Source organism: Lissotriton vulgaris, chromosome 6 (assembly GCF_964263255.1).
Source record: "Lissotriton vulgaris chromosome 6, aLisVul1.2, whole genome shotgun sequence".
NCBI lineage: Eukaryota > Metazoa > Chordata > Amphibia > Caudata > Salamandridae > Lissotriton > Lissotriton vulgaris.
The window spans coordinates 1299131377-1299152784 of record NC_141694.1 but is presented as its reverse complement, the minus strand read 5'-3'; the positions used below and the strand labels follow the sequence as shown (position 1 = coordinate 1299152784).

The window sequence follows — 21408 nt, the reverse complement described above, 5'->3', positions numbered from 1 at the left end:
AAATAGAAGGAGGAATTCAAACAATACAAATTTCCCAACAAAAAAGTCTGTGGTTTCTTAATTCTTTCACTTACTCCACAAGGACTTGTTGAGCAAATTCTCCAATTCATAAATCTCGAATCCAGATCATAACAATACAGCCAAAGAGTATTGTTATGATCTGGATTCGAGATTTATGAATTGGAGAATTTGGTCAACAAGTCCTGGTGGAGAAAGTGAAAGAATTGTGAAGAATAAAGAAACCACAGAATTTTTTGTTTGGAAATTTTTATTGTTTGAATTCATCCTTCTATTTTGAATTTGTGATATTATATTATTAACATTTTTTGCTCAGGGACCCTTACCCAAAAGAAGTATATTACGCAATTGAAACATATTGCGACCTGGCAGCATAGGGTGGTGGCTGTTTGGGTTCCCTTTGTAGCACAGTATATATTGTCAATTTTTAGATACCTAAACCACCAGACATTGCGCAAAAGGACCTCACTACCCACTTGTTCAAATGTATAAATAAAGGAGCCAGGGTTGCACGAGGCCACTGGCTGAAGAGAGACCAATGTGTTTTGCGTGAGCTTCTTTTGTGCTGCGTAGAATAGGCCTTCACTGCTGGGCCTTGCCTACTACAATTTGTATAAGTTTCCCCAGGCTATTTATCCTGCAAGCAAGTCAAAAGAAGAAACTGCTGTGGTCCAGCAACTGTGACCCGAGGCTGTGGTTAATGTTACACATGCCTGCAATTTCAAGATGATCTTCTTTTCTCGTTGCTCAAATGGGAGTAATTGCTGATATTTGTTTCCCTGTTCTCTATTGCTTGATTTTGCTCAGGAGAAAGAGTCAGTCATAGTCATTGAAATGAGAAGTGGATATGGCGTAAGGGCTAGAGCTGGCGACTTTGGGGTTGGGGAACCAGGTTCCCGTAACATAAGTTATTGGAGCTCTTTACATGAGCACAAGTTAAGATCGAGTATGCGCTACATAAAACTGCAACAACAAAATTTCACTAATAATTACACTGAAATTATGAAAACGTTACAAATGGCAATCTGAAACCTTTGCAGCTATGAATTGAAACCCCCCGTGATTCTGGCCAAATCACTTAATCTGCCCGTGCTTTAAAAAAGTACGCGTCGTCCGTCTCTAATGCAACTGGCGCTCCAGCTCCCTGACATCTTGGGGTCGAATTCGCGCTGTAAACAACTGCAAAAGATAATAAATACAGTTGCTCGTCTGTAAGCTCACGTTATATTGGAAGCCGCCATCATGTATAGGGCAGCTCTTCATTCCAGAAAATCAGAACCGTAAATACAGTTGTTCGTCTGTAAGCTCACGTATATTGCAAGCCGCCATCATTTATTGGGCAGCTCTTCATTCCAGAAAATCAGAACCGGTGTCTGATTACGAAAGCGATCTTCGAGGTGGCAGAATCAGATTCGCAAATAATGTAAATGAGAAGACGCCTCTTGGCGAAGGGGGTCACGTGCTTACAATTCGCCGAAGCAAAAAAAAAAAAATTACCGAAACGAAAGAAGGGCTGTCGCCAGCACAGTCTACACAAGGGAGACATCTTGTAGTATGCTAGCAGACGTGATTAATAATGGGACTGATATGAGATTGGGTCACATTTGAATTAAGTAATATGTGTTATATTGTATAGGATTACCTAATTTACCCTTTGCAATAACGTTGCGGTAATGTTTACAACTTTTCATTATTCAGTATGTAATTTTTGCTGGTATTATTTAAAGAGTTAAAGGGGGCGAAAGGCTGCGATTCTAGCGTTGTATATAGCTGGATTTGAAGTGACTGTTCTTCCGTTGTTTTTTACGAACGGCGGGGGGGAGCTTACTAGTGTTGGTCCTTCGTTTATGTCCACACTAAAGTGTATATGTTTGACGTAAGCAAGGCCTTCCTCCTCTTTCCTAAACGCCTATGGTGAGTGAACAGCCATGGCTACTGTGTTCTTTGGCATCATGCACAATCTATAGTATATAGTTGCCATCCTATACTCTTTTAGCAGGCAAGTTGTCCTACCTGCACTGTCTTTTCTAACGCTCTGCATTTATGTCTGTATTTTAGAGATTCGACCGGTGAAACCCGTCCGACAACTGTCCAACGATGGCCGAGGAAGGGTGAGTTGTGGGTGTCGTCTTAGGGTGAATGGAAGGTGGTGTGCTGAAGTGCTCGCCGCCGTATTCATGTGTTTAAGGCGTGCTATTTGCACGAGCTTACCTTTAAAAGCAACTATTCCAGCTGTGTCTCGCGGTGGCACCGCACAGGGAAGGACTCTTGACGATCACTCCAACTGGTTATTTAAAAAAGTGACTTTATACCACTTTAAGGTGGTGCATTTGTATTATGAATCTGGTTTATCACGTCCGAGCGCCTTAAAAAGGCGACACGTTTTTTAATGCTGTTGTTGCGTTGCTAAGCCAGCACAATATACCTATTAAAACAAAAAAAATATTTAGCAGTCCATCGTACAAGTTGTTGTGCCTTGTATTTGCTTGTTTATTGATGTTGATTTAAATATTTCCTTGCTAATAGTATTGTTGTAATGCTATTAGGAAAGTAGGGTTTGAGCAATTTGTTTTTAATGCTTTTTAGAAAGTAGGGTTTGACAAAAAAACTATTTGCTACTGCCTGATCAAGCAGCTTGGCTGTCCAGTGATCTGAATCCCTGTCCGTTTCAGCGCCTTATGGCCGTATCCTTTACTGCTGCTTAGAGTTAGACATGCTAAACTCCTTTAGATTGCAGTTTGTGGCTCTAGGTTTGTTGTACATTTTGGAGCTTGGCCTTTGGCCACGGTTGCCACCACTTACCGAATTGGAATCCCCCCTATTTTTCCCAATGAACTCTTGTTCATCATGGTTCAAAATGTAAACAGTGTGATGGTGCCTGCTTGAATGGGCTTATCTGGCAAACGAAGTGATATTTAAATGTAAGTGCAATTCGATATTTTCTAGGATACTTTGGTACCCGCATATCCCCATTTTTATAGTGTCTGATTTATGTGGATAGATCAGTTTTGGGTAGTAATTCTCGGACTTTAGGAACATCTGCAGGTTAATGATAGATTGATATACGCATGCCAAATGTTATTTTTGAGGCAGTAAAGCAGGCCAGTACCAAAGTGCGGTTGAAACATTACTTCTAAATGTTTGTTGATCTAGAGTTTTACTTCTGGCCACACCTAACTCTCAATAATTGTACATTTACTGCTACTTAACTTTTGCAAGATACGATGCATGTCTGTCTTCTTGTAACTCGTCAATTGTTATGCACCTTTTCCACGTTACATATCATTGACTTTAGGGGTGATGTTGTTTTTGCCGCCCCTTGGTCCTTGGTAGTGATTGTAATTTTATTTGCCTAGAAATAACTTCCATGCATAAGTAGTGGCAAAACTCGTTTCTCATGACTTTTTTTCTATTTTACCACACACCACCTGTGGATTTATAAAGAATACAAGGAGATGCTGGGCTGAAACTTTTCAGACACTCGCCCCATCACAGATCTGGGTTGAATCCATCCTAGCTCTTTAGTTCACTTTGCCGCCCAGGTCCACTCAAAGCCATATGTGAATCAGTCTTGACCAGTGCTCAATTTGTGCCAGTGCTTTCCGGTGCTCAGCACCAGGGCTTATGACTGTCTGCCAATTTAGGAACGAGCACAACCACTTCTGTTATTTCCATTTCAATTTCCAATTATTAGTATTTGCCTCCAAAGCCATTCTTATAGCGGGGGGGGGGGGGTTAATTAGTATTAATGGTAACACTTTTTTAAGGGTGTGATTAGTAGTGTATTGGTGCTGTCTCTGGCAGTGCTGTCAGGGTCAACGGATGGTGCAAGATTTAGTGTCCTCCTGTTGAGAGCCCCAGCACTGTTTTTTTCTAAATTAAGCACTGGTCTTGACCCATTGCCTCATGGGAACAGTCATGCCCCAACTGCCAGGCCAGGTTTTTAACTAGGGTGGCGAAGTGAGCTAAAGAACGATGATGGATTCAACCCAGATCTGTGATTGGAGGTGAGTGTCTGAAAAGTTGCAGCGCTCCGTCCATCTCCTTGCGTTTGCTCTACGTGGCAGGGTATGCCCAGATGTGGGTCCTTGCTCACTTTGCCACTGGATTCAGGCTAGCCTGACTGACGGCTGAAACCGGTCCCAGGATGCTTGTTCCAGTCCAGGGAAAACCTGGCTTGGCAGTTCGCGCTGTACTGTACCCATGAGGAACAGAGTCAAGACTGATTTGCATATGGCTGGGTCTGAACTGGGATGGCGATGTGAGCTAAAGAAAGATGGATTAAACCCGGATCTGAGGGTGAGTGTCTGAAACGTTTCAGTGCTCCCGTCATCTCCTTGTGTTTATATAATTCATAAAGTATGACTTGCCTAGTGGAAGCAATAGCTGGAAGGAGCTTAGATAAAGTTGTTGGATGAGGTCCATAGCCTTTCTATCCCCCCTCCCCCCTTTAAAGGAAAGCCCAAAACTGTGCCTCTTGAATTTCTTTAAATGATTTTTATTTTTAACGCACTTTTTTCTTCAACGATCCAAGGCATGTTGCCTCGTAAGTTTGCACAGGATTATCACCAAACTGGATTCTTATTTAAAACTCCCATTTATGTAAGCATTCCCTTTATTGCAATTGTGGCCTTTACAGATGTTTATATTGATCATCCATTAGTTAATGTGCCTGTAATGGTAGTTTGATTTAGGAAAGATCTGATGACTGTTCTCCTGCATCATCAAGCATGGTTCAGTTATGCTGACCACATTTATATCCTATAGCTTCAAATTTGTTCTTCTGCTGGGGATGTTGGTGACAGTAATCAGGGTTCTTATTAACAAATTGTAATTTGTATTAATTTTGCACATTTTTTTAAATTGTTTTTATGGTTGTATGTATTTATTGCTCTTTTATGATTTTTAGTAATCGAAATAAAGAATTTTGACTGACTGTAATCAGGGTTCTAATATGAATGCAAAGCTACAGCGATTGAATGATGATTTTATTTCTTTGTCGGATACCCCTTCACTCCTAATCATGAGTGAGAACACAATTCTGACAACCTGTAGCAGTAAACATGTCACTCATATGAATTGTGTTTAAAGAGAAAAAAACTTACTTAAAAATCTGTTTCAGCATTGCTGCTGGAGGTGTAATGGATGTCAACACTGCTCTGCAGGAAGTGCTGAAGACCGCACTCATCCATGATGGACTAGCCCGTGGCATTCGTGAAGCTGCCAAGGCATTGGACAAGTATGTTTGTTCCCTACATCGTCAAGTGTTTTATTTATATATTTTTGTGGTGTGTGGCGGAACAAGTTGGAAGATTACAAAATGCAAAAATCATCAATTTTGTCACTTTGTTTTTTCGAAGCATTAGAACTGATTTGAGTACTGCCACTGTTGGAATGATGAGTTCATATTGTCGGATACCCCTTCACTCCAATTATGAGTGAGAGCATTCCTCTGACAATCTGTGGCATACTCGGCCCAAGCACTTTACTCAACTAGTTGCTGTGGCCAGCTATCAAAGCATTGCTTCGAAAAATTCACTTGAGTGGGACGTTTACCCATCGTAGCCACATGGTCTTAAGCCTGAGCACAGAAGGTGCTGTTATGTTATGGTTTACTTGGTGTTTAACTCTCATCAAGCCAGGAACTTGAGGTTACTCATTTGGTCTAGCTATCGACGTTTTCGGGTCGAGTCTGGGCAGCGCATGTACTGCGAAGCATTGTGTTTGAGGGCGTGCAACCCCCACATTTTTTATTGGCTTGAGGCTTTCGGCCACATGCATCAAAGTTAGCAGTTTTGATTTCTTAATTGTGAAAAATAAGAAATCGCAATTAAGAAATCGCACATTGCTATGCATCAAAAATCGCATTTTTATTTGCGATTTCTAAAAAATCCTTCATTGTGATTCATAATTTGCAAATCGCAATTAAGGAATCCCTTCCCATTGATTCCTATGGGCCAAGAGGCCCATAGGAATCAATGGGAAGGCATACACAAATTGCGATAAGCATTTTGAGAATCGCAATTTGTGAATGCATTTTCAAGGGTGCAGAGGGAGGTCCAAAGGACCCCCCTGCACCCCTGAAATGTAACTTTAGGTGCAAGTTTGACACATGTCCCAAGGATGTGTGTGTAACATGGAACTTTCAAAAATGCATTTTTGAAATTTTTCACAAATTAGCATGAAGGTCAACTTCATGCTAATTTACCCCTTCCTATTTGCGAAGTCGCAAATTAAAAATGTTCATACGTTGCATTTAAGAAATCTCAAATAGCGATTTCTTATATGCAATCGCAATTTTAGAAATCGCAACGTGGTTGCGATTCCTAAAATTGCGAAAAGCATGATGCATCCCAAATTTGAGAATTGCATTCGCAAACGGCCGAAAATTGCGATTCGCACTGTTTGCTAATGCAATTCTCAATGATGCATGTGGGCATTTGTTCTCTGTAAATGCTGGCTTCTGGTTCGGTAATCTGCTAATTAGTCCTGCCTTGTCTTCATTTGTAACCACCCATGAGGACTGGCCCTCTTTACCGTTTATTTACTCAGTAAGCACTATTTTCTTTTATGGGTTTTCCCTACTGTAGGCACAACGTGCTGTCCTTACACTCGGTGCATCTTTAATGCTTTCACTTTCCAAGCAGCCTGGACAATGGCGGCCGCTTCTTTGCAGTGCCATAGGTCTCACATTTTGTCGAGTTTGAGGTATTGCCATTGTAAATGACAATAGCTTAAACTCACAAATGTGACACCTATTGCTTTACAAATATTTTTTGTTGTGGCTTGATTCCAAGTTCACCATGTCACGCTTAATAGAGGCCATGCCCCTTTGTATAGATGTCTCGCCTAAAGAAAGGGGTGTGGCCACTAGTTCGTTATAACACGACACAAGGCGTTTCGGAACAAACAATATTTGTAATTCAATAGGTATTGCATTTGCAAGAATTTAAGCTATTGACATTTACAGTGCCAATAGCTCAACTTCTCGTAAATGAGAAACCTATTGCGTTGCAAATGCTTGATATGTTTTATGTTTATCATCCTAAGTTGGGCATGATGCCTGCTTGCTGCTTTTAACGTATGTTGATGGGAATGAGCCTCTAGTAAGCATGGAATACATTAGTCCAGTCGTGACAAACCATTACCTCTATTTGCGAAAGATGTTATACTAATTGGGTGGTTATTTTGGTTGCTTTGTGTTTACTTTCCACTCCACGTTTTGATGGGTTTGTTTGTAAATTTCAATATTCAGCAGGCCAAGAAATTGAGTACAGTGAAGCTCATTGGGCAGATGGACTAACTCATAAGGAGAGAAATAGTATTCCCCATTTACCAAAAGTGTCAAAATGCTTAAGTTTTTGAGGTATAACCGATATGCGCAAATTGCAGGAGTTTCTGGCCAAAAGCCGACCTTCTGCCATAGAATAGGTTTTTAGCTGACCTGTGAAGTTTGATTTGTTTTGTGCTTTCCTTCTAGACGTCAGGCTCACCTTTGTGTACTTGCTTCCAACTGCGACGAGCCAATGTATGTCAAGTTGGTTGAAGCACTGTGTGCTGAACATCAGATCAATTTGATAAAAGTGAGTATGTAGTGCAGTTTTGCAATTATATTTGCAAGATAAGTTGGAAATGAGAATTGAATGGGTCTCCTTGTATTGATAAATGTTTACTTGGGGGGGGGAGCGGCTAGGTTAGGAGTACTACCTTGATTTCATGTTCCACCCTTAGGTTCCAGCAATAGTAAGCATGGCCTTTCAGGGCTCCATGCACCCTGCTGTCTGTATCCCCTGGCTTCCATTCCGTACTACACACCAACATTGTATTTTCTCATTCACTTTCTGCATTCCTGACAACAGCTAATAGATGGAATGTGTACATACTGAAAACTACACGCCACACCATACATCTCCCTAACTTAAAACTCCCCTGTCCACACTCCCAACACTAAACCAGTTGTGATTTATACGCAATGTTCCTAGAAGTCTTAAATTGCTCAGGTGGGACAACTTATTTCACTCTTTCAATCTTCCACAAGCAACACATCCAACCCCAAAAGGACAACACACCCAGTCACTGTTCTGGTCAAATGAAAATGACCAAGTGTCAGGCTGAAGAAAAACGTCATCTACTCCCAGTACCACACCCTCTGGAAACTGCATCAGATAATCGTGATGATCAGAACACGACATACTCCACTAGATACATCCTGGAGAGAAAAAAAGCAACCATAGTTCAACCCATGACACTAGACTGTAGGTAAAGAAGTGCTCCCCTGCAACACTAGTGACCTGAAATTCAACACTTCCCATTTGTAACGGAAAAAGAGGATGATTAGTTGTGCACACACTAGGGCGAAACTTGGCTATTCACAACACGAAAGAACTGCTCTCCTTCACATTTTAAATATAGTGTGCAGTCTTTGCAAAATCTTGTGACCTGGTGAAACCTTTCTACGTTTTCACAACTATTTGGTATTTCCCATGCAACTTCTCATACAGTGTGCTACTCTTCCCAACTGTATTCCCCAATGCAATGTTTTGCAGCTGATTTACACTTCTCCCAACTTCACATACCCATTTACTCTACCATACAATTTCTAACCTGGTTCTTTTTCCCAATTTACACCAATATGCAAGTGAATACCCTTGGATCCCTCACAATGGGACACTTTTCCCACATCTGCTATACTTTTCCACTCATAACCTCCAGTATCTACGCATCACTAGGATGGTTGCATTACCATCTTCCCTTAACTGCTAACGACTCCATATGGGATTAAGTTAATTATTCTTTATTATTGTCCGTCTAGCACTCTGCTTTATCTTATTTTCTTACTTTTTCTCGCTGTTTTGATTTTGTGCAACTCACTCCTTTTTAAGTGTTTTGTCAAGGAACACTATTATAATTCAAAAAATGGAAAAAGGGGAAATTCCACTTGCAGGTGGAGGTGTGCACATGTATACCATGACCTGAATGGTCTTATATCAAACTTTTTGCTATTTCCATTAATGAGGTCATCATAACTCTATCTTGATTCCAAACAAAATTTATGGCATGCAAAGATGTGAAAATTGCATGCATTGTAACAATGTGATAGTCGGGAGAATATTCACACATCCAATGACTGGCAAGAAGATTTCATTGTTACATTCTAGTACATGTGACACTAAAGGAGTGATTTATGGTATCAAATGCCCATGTGGTAAGTTATATATTGGACAAACTGAGCGTAAGATCAAGAGAAGAATTACGGAACATAAAACTAATATTCGTCTGAAGAATGTTAAATCCACTTTAGCAACACATTGGGCAGAAGCAGGACATAATATAGCCCAAGTTCGTTTCACCATGTTAGAGGTGATCAAACCAAGACCAGATCTGGACACACACACAGAGATTGAGATCTGAATATTTCTGGATTCATAGAATGGGCAGCCTACACCCGCATGGATTAAATGACAGGATAGAATTATCCTGTTTTCTATGAACATCATTTAGGAAAGCATTTACTGGACTCCTGCTAACTTTGAAACGATTTATGATGCCACGCACAAAGTTTTACAGATGTATTGCATTTATACATATCGGTTCATTTACCATTTTTGTAACACTCATAATTGATAATTTGACACATACTCATGTTTTAGTGTAAGAAAGAACCGATATATTGCAGGGTTTGCATGTATACAATTTACAGCGGTCCCGTGATCGCGACCTGAACCTATCAGAACGCTTAAAACTAGAGACAGTCAACCTGAGTAAGGCATCTGCATTTCGATTGGCTGACAGAACGCGGCGCGTAATACTTTACATATGGCTGCAAGTCTACAACAAACGTTCGTTTATTTATTTCTCGTATGTTAAGCCTTTGGTTTAGTTTCTTGTTGCAGACTTGGGCAACAAATATGGATTTGGTTAACCACAAAGGTAGTTATTTTGTGAGAAACACGTTTTCATTCGTTTTGATGTAATCAGAAAGCGGTTCAAGAGTAGTTTTTTCAACAATGTTCACCATTGAGAAGGGACGAGAATGCAATGATATTATTTGATTATTCCTTGTATTTGTATTTTTACTTGGATATCTGGTTAGACATGACGTAATTAATCACTTATACTATGATAGTATAATTATGATGTTTAAATAGTAGCTGAATAGCTCATTATATTCCTTGTTTTCCTACACAGACCCCCGAGGAAGGGTCGACTCTGACCCGAAATGCATTGGGTAGATGTTGAATGTTAAAGTTGTAAACCGTCACAAAAGAATGGATTAACTTTTGCTTCGAAGAACTAAAAAAAACATAACGCATACATTTTGTTTGAAATCGAGAGTTATGATGACCCCATTAATGGAAATAGCAGAAAGTTTGATATGAGACCATTCAGGTCATGGTATACATGTGCACACCTCCAAGTGGAATTTCCCCTTTCTCCATTATTTGAATTAAGTTAATTATCACACAGCGCATTAAGCGACCTACAGGTGGGTTATTTAAACTTTCTGACTTGTCTTGCAATACTACGCATTCGGCGCATCGCAGCCATTACTATAAACTGCAGTTCCCAAATAGAAGTGAACTTGCACAGAAACTCAACATATGCATTATCTGTTTGGTGCAAATGCCATGTTCATGAGAACCACCAAGTAATGAGTTGAATGATGAGCTTCATTTGGTGCCACAGCTGCTCCAAGGAACTGCCTGATGCCACAAAGACCAGCCAAACTCTTCCCCCAATCAAATGAGCGCCTGTTGGTTGGAACTGGGCCACGTTTCTTTGCATGAGCGCACACAAAGCGAATTAGTCTTACTTGGCCTTGGGTAGTATTTTTTTAGTTTAAAGGTTTTATATAGCGCATTGTACCCAAACCTTTTTACATGCAGTTTAACCATTATGGCGCCAAATGCCACATCCACGTCTCCACTTACTGACTCACACTGGAGAAGAAAGTTTTCATTTACCTAGTTCTGTGCATTGTCACAAGACCTCTGTCCATTAATTATCACAGCACCACTCGGAACCTCGCCATCTCTAAGCATTTCATGTTGTGTGCTATTCATCTCACAGCATGGTCTTCTGTACCAGCTCTCAAACAGTATGGTAGTCTGTACCTAGTTGAGAAATCATTCTGCACACTTGCAACACGTCTTAAGTCATTGAATGTTTTTACTGCCTCCAGTTCCATGTGACCTTTCAGTTATGTTGGCGTAAAGGAAATTCCTGTCTCTCCCCATTGTGTCCACAGCACTGTCCTTATAACACTTTCCATAGCACTATACTTGAGCTTAGGACTTTACACTGGGACACAATGTCTTAGTTTAGCACTCCCTTCAGGTGACTGTCAGCAGACCCCAAACTGGGCTTCTCTTTCCCAGCTTCTATAACTGACTCCATATGCAGCACAGTCTTGATAAGAGCTTGTGGAAGGTAAAGACTTAACAAGTATTGGCCATCAAGTTTCCATTGGCATCCTGATAATCAGCTGATTTCATAAGTAAATTATTCCAGACTTATTTTAACATTTGCCTTACTATTGTTGTACATGATCACCTGGCTCCCTCTACTGAGTACCATGTGGAGAGCAGCCTTTCGTTACCCAATTTTCCTTTATTATACAAGTTATTTTAGCTATATGGATGATACTTTCCTATTGCTTGTATAGTGCTTTTCATAAGTTTATCTCTTTGCAGGTTGATGACAGCAAAAAGCTGGGGGAGTGGGTTGGCCTTTGCAAAATTGACCGAGAAGGCAAACCCCGAAAAGTAGTTGGCTGCAGCTGTGTGGTTGTCAAGGTAAATTGCCTTTTAAAGGTTCACAAATCTAGAACTTTGGTAATTCTTCGGTGGTAAGGCCTGGCCTTATGGGTGATGGGATGGACTGAAGGGCAGATGCCTGCTTCTGCTGTTGGTAAATCCTGTTATAGCCCAGAAGAAGTTGACTTTGGGAGTAAGGTGGGGAGAGAAGTGTGGGAATCTGTGGCATCAGCCTGGCTTAGCTTGTTGCCAACAAGATCGTTGCAGCTAAGATTTAAGGCTTTCTTGAATAAACTTACCATGGCATGGTTGGCTGCAGGGCGAAGTTGGTTGGGCAGCTAATGAATAGGCTGTAAAGAAATGGTTTGTCAGTGGCTTCAGTGAGATCTGGCTAGTTTGTGCTCGTCCAGTACTGTAGACTATTACATTTTTTTGTAACGTTCTTCAGCCATGTTCTCTACTCTGCTTTTTGAAGTTGCCATTTTTCCTCATTCTGGAGCTATCTCATAATCTTTACATCCTAAAGGTCTCTATCATTGTATCCTTTGATTTTTAAGCAGCCGTTTTCATATTGTATTCTACTCATTACAGTCTTTGTACGAAAATACGGGCAACTTTAGTAGCGATTTGTATCCGCTCGATTTCAAGCTAGCCCCCTCCGACATTTCTGTGCAGGTCATTTTTGACCTGTTATATCTTGGGTGATAGGTTAGCTTTATATGTTTATTTTTTTGTGTGGTAAGTTCCTTGTGGTACAGCAAGTGTATTCTGAGTTGAATTGTCATTTTTTTCCTTTTTGAAACTAAGGAGCTACGTTGTCCTAGGTCATAGCTGAATTACCTAATTTTTAAATTGGGTAGAACAAGCTGGACCATGCATGGAAGTATAGATTTTTTTTGCTCTCGGCGTCCTTTCTTAAGCCTAGAGTTGAGAATTTAGGTTGTACGACTTTATTTGCTTTCTTAAGCGTGTCTTGCTGCTACAGCAAGGCATCCCTTTTGAATTGTTAGCTTTGTCTGGTAGTTGGAGTTCATTTAGCTCATCCTGGCGCCCATTGCACGTCCTAATGGTGACCTATTGCGAACTGTAACTGGGGTGAGGTGGGGGTTGAGGTTAGTTTTTTTGGCGGCATTCTGTTATGCATGAAATATTGAATAGTCCTAAAAATCTTTCATTTTCTCTCTCGTGCTTACGTCTCGTTTTCAAGTCGCTGACTTGGAGTGTGTAGTAAAGAGGTCGTCCATTTAAAGCTGGGTATGATCTGTTCAACCATGACTGAAGTGTGCATCCACAAACCATAACCGGCTGCGTTTTGTGTTGCCTTTCTGCGGCGTCCAGTGTTCGTTCTGAATGGATCTAGGTAAGCTTTATATGTGATGTGCTGGTGTGCCTTTTAACTTGTCTGAAGATTGTCCGGTGCCTGCTCGGACAGCTAGTAGTGCGCTGATAAGGTTTGTTGAGTGACTAATCGAACAGATTGCCAGACGTTCTGGCTAGCCATCGAGTCGGGTGGCTGAACATTTAAATCTAATGTCTCCATTGCTGTGGTTGTCCACTGAGTCCTGTTCTTCCTCATTGTAGCCGATTTGCTGGCAGATGCTTTTCTTGACTTGTGTGCATGGACATACATTATGGCTTAATGGAGGTCGTAGCGACTGAATCTCGAGGCGTGTTACAGGGTGGTGCTTCAAAACTTAAAGTTACCGGGTCATGGTTGCCAGGTGCCTGTTTAGTGGCATTTATTCTGCTACAGCTGCCTTTAGCTGGCTGATCTCCCTGCACCCAGTGTTGTGAATGGGGCTTTGAAGGCTGCACTGGAAGGCTCGACTGTGTAATGTGCTATGACTGATCGACACCGGAAAAGCTTTTATTAAAAGCACACAAAGTGAAAATAACAGCATTCAGCTGTGACTCTATACGAGGTGACTGAAGTTGTAACCATAATCCAGTAGCTAACTACCGTTGCAGCATCCCTATGTGAAATAGGTGGCATGTAAAAGATCCAGGGACTAGCACCAAAAGGAGCCATGATCAGTCGACATGCTCCCTTCGGCTCTTTGAACACACTACTTAAATGTCAAGTTTTATGGGTCACGTGTTTGGACTGGAAACTATTTTTATTCAAGTACTTTCGGCTGTAATTTTGAAATGCTTGCCTGTTTAATAGTTACTATTACTAATCAATCAAGCAAAAGACAACGGTCCTTGACAAGGAGAAACACTTTCAATTATTATAGGCCACACTATGCACTATAATGAACAAGCAGTCCAGCCGGACTTTAGAATTTATTTGATATTTAAATAGGTCAAATCAAACAGAACAATAAAGCAGTGGGACACAGTCCTGTATCCAGTGATACACATACAGTAGACACACTTAACTAGGGTATTTCAGGCATATAAAGGAACAGGAGCAAAAAGGTAATTTTACAGTATATTTGCTTCACATATGTGGGAAACACATGATTTTTTGGCACATAATAGTGAACTAGTGTTTAAACCACATATTATGTCGATGGCGTTTCGATCCAGTTAATAATAATGGATCCTCATCAGGACATTCACTTCTTGCCTGAATTTAAAAGCCTGTATTGACAGGAAGGAAAGGGAACCTATAACAAATCATTAATCAACTGTTACTCATAGAACAGTTCCAATGCAATCTCATACCATGCTTAGGGTGCTATTGGTCATCCATGTGAAAAGGTGTCGGGCAGCCTGTGCCAAGCATCCACGGCGCATTAGTGATCAAAACATGCCACGATTGGAATTCGTGTCGTGAACAAGATGTATTTTATATTGGTGCCTACAGCGTGCCCAGGTGGTATATATCAGAATTGTGGAAGGTGATTGGCCGCCAGTGCAATTACCGTTTTTGTGCATCGGGGTACTAGAGCGAATTACAAGAGAGGTTTAATTACATGGGCGCGGTGGCCTCGCAGAATCAAAAGTAAGCCGGCTTCCAGTTGTGCAGCCTGGTAGGGGTCGGGCTGATGATTCAATTTGGCTGGCCAAGGGATGTGGTGCCTAAGGGTAATAAGACGAGGATTAACATGAGCTAGCTTATATGCCTGGCAGTAAGCTGAAGGAATGCAAGTAGGGGTCGCTTACCTCGTAATCTAAGGTTAACACGTAGCCTGGAGGAGTTAACCTATACTACAAGGGTGGTTTGTAGGAGGGCTGACGTGGACAGAGGCGTATGCCTGCGGGGAGCGTACACAAATCGAATCAAAATTAGGCACCGATCCCTAGTAATTATTGAAGTAATACTTGGTTGGAGGGCTTACCTCGCGATAGGGTTAGCCAGGAAACCAATGGGGCTAAGACAGCGCGCTGCCAGTGATTCAATTCACGGTATTGGTAGAGGTCAAGATTGTGGATCCCGGTGAGGGTACCTTAGGCCGGGATTAATTATTGAAATTAACATGCGTGCCACGGTACACTGAAGGGGCGGTGTGTTCCGCCTTGCCAAGAACAGACTGCTTACCTACGGAAGCCACTGCTTTATTGTTCTGTTTGATTTGACCTATTTAAATATCAAATAAATTCTAAAGTCCGGCTGGACTGCTTGTTTTGAAAGTGTTATTTCTCTTTGTCAAGGACCGTTGTCTTTTGTTTAATAGTTTTGGCAGTGGACTGTTTGTTTTACCCAGTCACTCTTGTGTATGTACCCTCAGCCACAATATGCACAGGTAATACCACCGCTCTCAAGTGGGAATAATAGTCTGGTTACTTTTAAAGGCTTCTCACAATTATAAAAGTTTAGGAATATATCCAGTTTTTTTGGGTTGTAATCTATCTTTTGTCTGTTTCTGAATTTTGTTTTTCCAATCGGTGTTTTCTGATACTGAAAAGTGATTGCTCCAAAAAGCACTATAGCTTCAAAAGCAATCTCACAAGCACCGTTAGAGACCTAAAATAAACTGCAAGGATTTTGGCTGGCTCAGTAGAACATTATACTTATTCCCTAGCCTAACCGACTGTTTGTTTAGGTTCTAAATAGGAAGTGCTGGTGAGAGTTTGCCCTAAAGTACTGTAGGTTCACTCGCAGTTCCACTGTTGCATGTTTTTTTTTTATTGAATTTTATAATGAGAATACATAATATCGTTAAACAAGGAATTAGCAACTTCAACTCCGTTAGCTTGGACTAAAAAAGTGTCATCTGAATACTCTAGTGAACGGCACTGAAAGCTACAAATGTCTGCATGAACCAAACTGTATTTTCTTGAATTCTTTGAACGTTGTTTTAACATTTAGAATTGGAGAGCAGTTGATGTGTTTTAGACCATGTCTTCCTTACCAAGTATTTGCATCTTTTGGATGTTATATACTGTCTAAACTGGTTTTAATCAGCATTCTCAGCATAGTCTTGGAGCTTTCCCAAAAAGCAGTAGAAAGCCTTTACAATATTTCTGGATTTTTTAAAAAAAGTTTCTTAGTACAGTTTTTTAAAATAAAGTCAATCACCACAGATGGCCAACTATTGGTACTGCAAAACACTCGTATAGAAACTAATGAAGCAAGGGTTTTAAAAATAAATCCCATAGGAAATATTAAATTTTGTAATCGTTTTTACAAATTAATGTAAATATATATTGTTGAATTATAAAATATTTTGATGCCCTAGTTTGAATTAAAACGTGAATGTAGTAATTTTAAGTAAAAGGTGGCGTTATATAAGTCTACATTGCTTTTAATAAAAATGCGGAATACATTTTTGTTCTTTGGTTGGGAATTTTTTTAATGTAAAAGATTTTCAGCTACTGCTCTAGCAACTTTAAAAAATATTTTATTAAACTAAGTTTTACTCTTAAGGCTTTTTATTTTACTTTGCCACTTCTGTTGTCCGGTCTTGTGTAGGCCCTTGGTGGTACCGGTTGTAGACTGAAAACTAGCATGGTTGGCCTTTGTCGTCTTGGTTCTTACAGAAAGTTGTAGGAAGTGCCTTCTATTTGATCGTCATTTTATATAATGTTGGGGGGATAGTTGGTATGACTAGCCAGCAAATAGTCTGCTGACAGAATGTTATGCAGAGGATTTAAGCAGCTGGCAAGAAAAAAAAAGCCATCATACGAGCCTTAAAGTAGTCATGTGACTTTAAAGGTCCCTGAGTATGGCGACATGGTTTGAATGGGTAAGTAAGAAATAAGATTGGTACCTAAATAACAAATCTATTTTAGTCATGGATTTCCTTTATTTCAGTCTGCTTAAATAATTCTGAAGGCAAACTTAGATTTCATGATTTGAAGTTATAATTTTTACAAAGTGGTATGATTTCATTTTCCTAAGTTCATTTGGTTTACTTTTTTAGGGCCAGGTGGGTTATATCATGTAACTATTTGAACCTGTAGATTTTTCAATCTGCTGAAATTTAATAACCTGAGCCACCGCTGAGCATAGTTTAAATCTGCTGGGAGTAATCTTTTCTGTACCCTGTTTGATGGGACAGAGCATATAATTTGTTTACGCACCACAATGAAGACTAAATCGAGCAGGTCCAAGCCTTTCTCTGAATGTCTATAGTGTTTTTATACATGTGTACCATGTCGTGTTACCCTAGAAAAGTTGGACAAGTGACCTGTAAAAGTTGAATATCTTTGCCTCGCAGGCTATACTGGTGTAGTCAGACGTATGGGAAATGTTTATTATTCAAAAACTAGACTAACCTGCATCAGAGTAACGTGCTGGCACAAAAGCCACAATTAATAACTCAGCCTGTCACAGCAGCAATCCGACTTGTTGAATGCCTCCTTTAATTTTATTTATTTTGAAAGTTTTATATAGCGCGAACAAGATCTTTGCAGATATCGGAGTGCTTTACAGGACAAGGGGGTGATAGAGTAATAGAATGTAATAGTTGAGGTAGTTAGGTACAAGGTGCATAGTTACATAGGTAGGTCAAAAATACATGAGGTAGGTCACAGGTGAGGTAGTGTCAGTACAAGGTGCATAGTCAAACTGTTGCGCCAATAACATAAAAGTACAAAAATAAGGAGCATATACTTGTTTAATCATGCTTAAAATGCTTTTGGAGATAGCAGAAAGGTAGGCATAGTTGAGGTAGGTGAGTGCAGGGTGTATAGTCACACAGGAGCATCAGTAGTACAAGAGTAGGGATAGTTGAGGTGGTGTAGGTACAGTGTGCAAAGTCAGACAGGTGCGTCAACAATATAGAGATATACAAAAAGGGAACGTTTACAATCAGATAAGTCGATAATACAAGTAATGCAAAAAGACCAAGGGGTCAGGCAGGTAGTACAGTGCGGATTCATGAGAAATACAGAAAAATAGATCATGTGTATTTAGCCATGAGGATCCCTTTTACTTCTTTCTTTAAAAATTTGTTGGAGGAGATGAGCCTGGTTTCAGGAGGGAGTGAGTTCCAGATCCTGGGTGCCATTCCTGAAAAGGAGAGTTTATAAGTTTTTTTCCTTCCGAAATCTTCAAGGCTTCAGCAGAAGATTGTTTGTGCTTCTAGTAGTCCTAGAGCCACCCGAAATTGACAGCTTTTGAGTGAGGTAGGCGGGTGAGTTCATGTGTACAGCCTTGTGCGTCATGCAGGCGATTTTCAGATGTATCCTGGCTTCAAAAGGTAGCCAGTCCAGGGATTTAAAGTCAGGGGAAATATGCGAGTTTTTTTGAGCCAGTGATGAGTCTCGCTGCAGCGTTAAGGGACTCTCTTAGGGGTGCCGTTGTAGTTAGGGGGAGCCCGCAGAGGGCGGTGCTACCGTATTCTATGTGCGGAATGACTATAGATTGTACTGCAGTTTAGAAGTCTTTGGCTGGAAGGAAGGGTTTAAGTTTTCTCAAGGTATTGATTTGGAAGTTCTCTCCTTTGGTTGCCTTGCTGATGTGCTGCTGCATGTTGAGTTTGGCGTCAAGTGTTATGCCTCCAAGCACCCAAAAGGACCGCCCCACAAGTAAAATTTATTTTTCATAGCTTGTGGCCTAGAGCCCGTTTAAGAAAATAATGAACACACCTCCTTTGTATCATATGGAGTAGCAGTCTGGAGTGCTGCCGTCACTCGCCATAATTGTGAGACTATGCCCATGTCAATTTATGGAGACCAGAATGGAGCCACAAATTTGCATGCCTGAAGCGAAACTTCTCAAAAAATAAGGACGGTGCAAGTGACTAGTGCAGAACACAGCGCGAGTGGCGCAAAGTGACAAGGTGGCAAAAAGCTATATACAGTGATCAAAGGTTCAACACGGGTAGTTATATGCAATGAGTCCAACATTTCTTAATTTTGGAAGAACAAAATCAAAACGATGTGCCGTAAGTTGCGCAGAGGGAGAGGTCGACTGAGTTTCGGTCTAATTCCTTCAGGACCATCATCTAGACCAGATTGCCCAATTTAAGGAAGTGCTGGAGGCAAGCAGGAATAATTGGATTGACTTTGATCTTATAATTTTATTCTCCTGTGATAAATGGCCTTTCTCTGGCTTAAAGAGTTTCTGGGAACCCTTTAGTTGACCAGTGCAGCTCATTTTGTTGTACCCAAGTCAGTGACATGTTAAGCTAGCTCTCCCTGATATCCATTTCTGTACGGTGATACTGCTGGGAGCTATCCATGCAGCATGTTGCTTTGTATTTTAGGTGTTAACTCGTTTTTTGATACTTCTGTTAGGACACGCATTTTTATTGTGCAACAGCATAAGATGCACTTTCTCCGTGCAATAGCCTGTTTTAGCACTGTGCTCCTACTATTAACCTTGGGTAGCTACATCATATTTCCTAGCACTATATTACATTAAGTTATTTCTACGACTGAAGCTCTAGTTTTTTGGCACTATATGAAAATCCCAAAAGGTGAAAGTATTTTTGAGAACTAGGGAGTTGACAATTTAGGGAACTAGATGTCCCACTGAGGAGCAAAGCGAAAGTAGAGCGCCTCCGGTTTTCTTTGTGGACATCTCTTATTTAAAGTAAGCAATTGCCCGTACTAGTTAGGATGGACCACTCGCGAAGTTTGAGGTTAGTTGCACGTGCAGTTTACTAAGCTATATAGAGTCAGGATAGAACAGCCAAGTAACCTGCCTAGAGGATCAACCACCAGTGAGAAAGGACCCCACAACTTCTTATTGGAAGGAAGTTTGGCCAATGTCCCATTGAGAATTTATAGCCATTTTGTAAAGTTCTCATTCAGATTCTTACTTGCGGTGTGTAATAGTATACTAGGAATATGCATTGATTGCATGTATATTAAAGTGGGCTTTGTATAAAGGCAGACTAAATGAGTTGCGTAGGTGGACGTTAGTTCTTGGCTATTGTGTGCGTGATATAAGAAATTATATATGCTATACAAAAGTACATTTTTTTTCTCTCAAAAGGTTGTTGCCATATTTTGAAAGGTTTAAAAACGTGCCTCTTCCCACAAGATTAGCGACCACCAATTTACAAGGTTTTGTCCAGGCAGTGAGTGTAATTGTTTTCAAATGTGCTATGCGCAAGAGTTAATTGATCGTAATGTTTTTGTGGCTCAATTTTTTATTTTTTTATTTATAGGACTACGGCAAAGAATCTCAGGCCAAAGATGTCATCGAAGAATACTTTAAAAAGAAGTAAACAGTCTTGAAAAAATAAAGCAAAACAAATTGATTTAAGAGTGGTGCTTTATTCGATTTGCCTAATCTGTTCTTGGGTAAAATTTTAAACTGACCGTCCCAAATGTTATACGCCATGACGTCAGAGTTAAAATGACATACTGAAAGATTTTACTCAACTCTGCTTTTACAGACAGTTGCCTTTTTCTTTCAACACAGTACAAAAGGTAAGAATGAAATGGACTAGGTTTCGATATTTTGAGGGAATTGGGTGCATTATATGGTGGGGTTGTGTAATCTCACCGTGTAATACTTACCATCGCTTAACCACATGGCTGCTAGGCGTTTTCCCGTCCTGTGCTGCAAATTGTTGTTTTACTTTATTTCATGACGAGCTGGCCTTGTCATCAGCGCACGGCAGGTAAGCGCCATGACGAGCCCAGCTCGTCATTAGCCTCGAAGGGGTTAATGGACCTTAGGTTTAGTCTGTCAAACCCTCCGCTCAACGTGGGTAGTTGTGGGCACTAAGCAGCAAGGCTTATCCAGATGAAAAAGTGTAAAGCATTTAAATTGCACCAAAACAATTTAAGAAATCAACAAAACATTCCCAAAATCAGACACCTATTTATAACTAGCATTGTCAAACCCAATAGGTCTCTCCTTTCCAAGTTCTATTGGTTTTGCCAACCAGTTGTAGCCATGATGTACACCAGCGTGGTAGCGATTTTAGCATGGCTAAAGGTTCATAGCATAGGAGTGGCATGGAGTGTCGTAGAATGGCAGTGTTTAATCTGTTGCAAAAACCACAGGTGATGAACAGAATGCAGAACAATGTCATACATTCACCCCAGTACAGAGATCTGGGCCTAAATCCATCGTTTTTTTGCACTCCACACCACCCCAGTTCAGACATGGCCATACGCAAATCAGTCTGACCCTGTGCCTTATGGGAACAGTCCAGCCCGGACTGCCAAGCCATGACTTCCCTGGACCGGAAATAAGCTACTGAGGACCGGTTTCTGCTTTCTGTCCGCATCACCTGTGGTTTTTGCATTTGTCACCCCGAGTGGGATGGGTATGCTCAGA

At 40.6% G+C, this 21408-nt stretch overlaps 1 protein-coding gene and 2 non-coding genes across 3 annotated transcripts; all 3 read left to right on the top strand.

Moving 5' to 3' along the window:
* The first annotated feature begins 1925 nt into the window (after positions 1-1925).
* On the top strand, positions 1926-20382 carry RPS12 (ribosomal protein S12). Its single transcript, XM_086927436.1, has 5 exons — positions 1926-2129; positions 5141-5257; positions 7499-7601; positions 11712-11813; positions 20285-20382. Exons 1-5 carry the CDS (start codon positions 2116-2118, stop codon positions 20342-20344), a joined length of 396 nt encoding a protein of 131 aa, XP_086783562.1. The 5' UTR covers positions 1926-2115; the 3' UTR covers positions 20345-20382.
* On the top strand, positions 4992-5068 carry LOC147708808 (small nucleolar RNA SNORD101). Its single transcript, XR_015296786.1, has one exon. It is a non-coding gene; the product is annotated as a small nucleolar RNA SNORD101 (small nucleolar RNA).
* LOC147708807 (small nucleolar RNA SNORD101) lies at positions 5407-5479 on the top strand. Its single transcript, XR_015296787.1, has one exon. It is a non-coding gene; the product is annotated as a small nucleolar RNA SNORD101 (small nucleolar RNA).
* Positions 20383-21408: the final 1026 nt, after the last annotated feature.

Excerpts from the sequence above, each read along its gene's own strand:
- RPS12 (XM_086927436.1), top strand. Across the intron at positions 5,258-7,498 it reads GCTGCCAAGGCATTGGACAA|ACGTCAGGCTCACCTTTGTG; the intron begins GTATGTTTGTTC and ends CTTTCCTTCTAG. Across the intron at positions 7,602-11,711 it reads ATCAGATCAATTTGATAAAA|GTTGATGACAGCAAAAAGCT; the intron begins GTGAGTATGTAG and ends ATCTCTTTGCAG.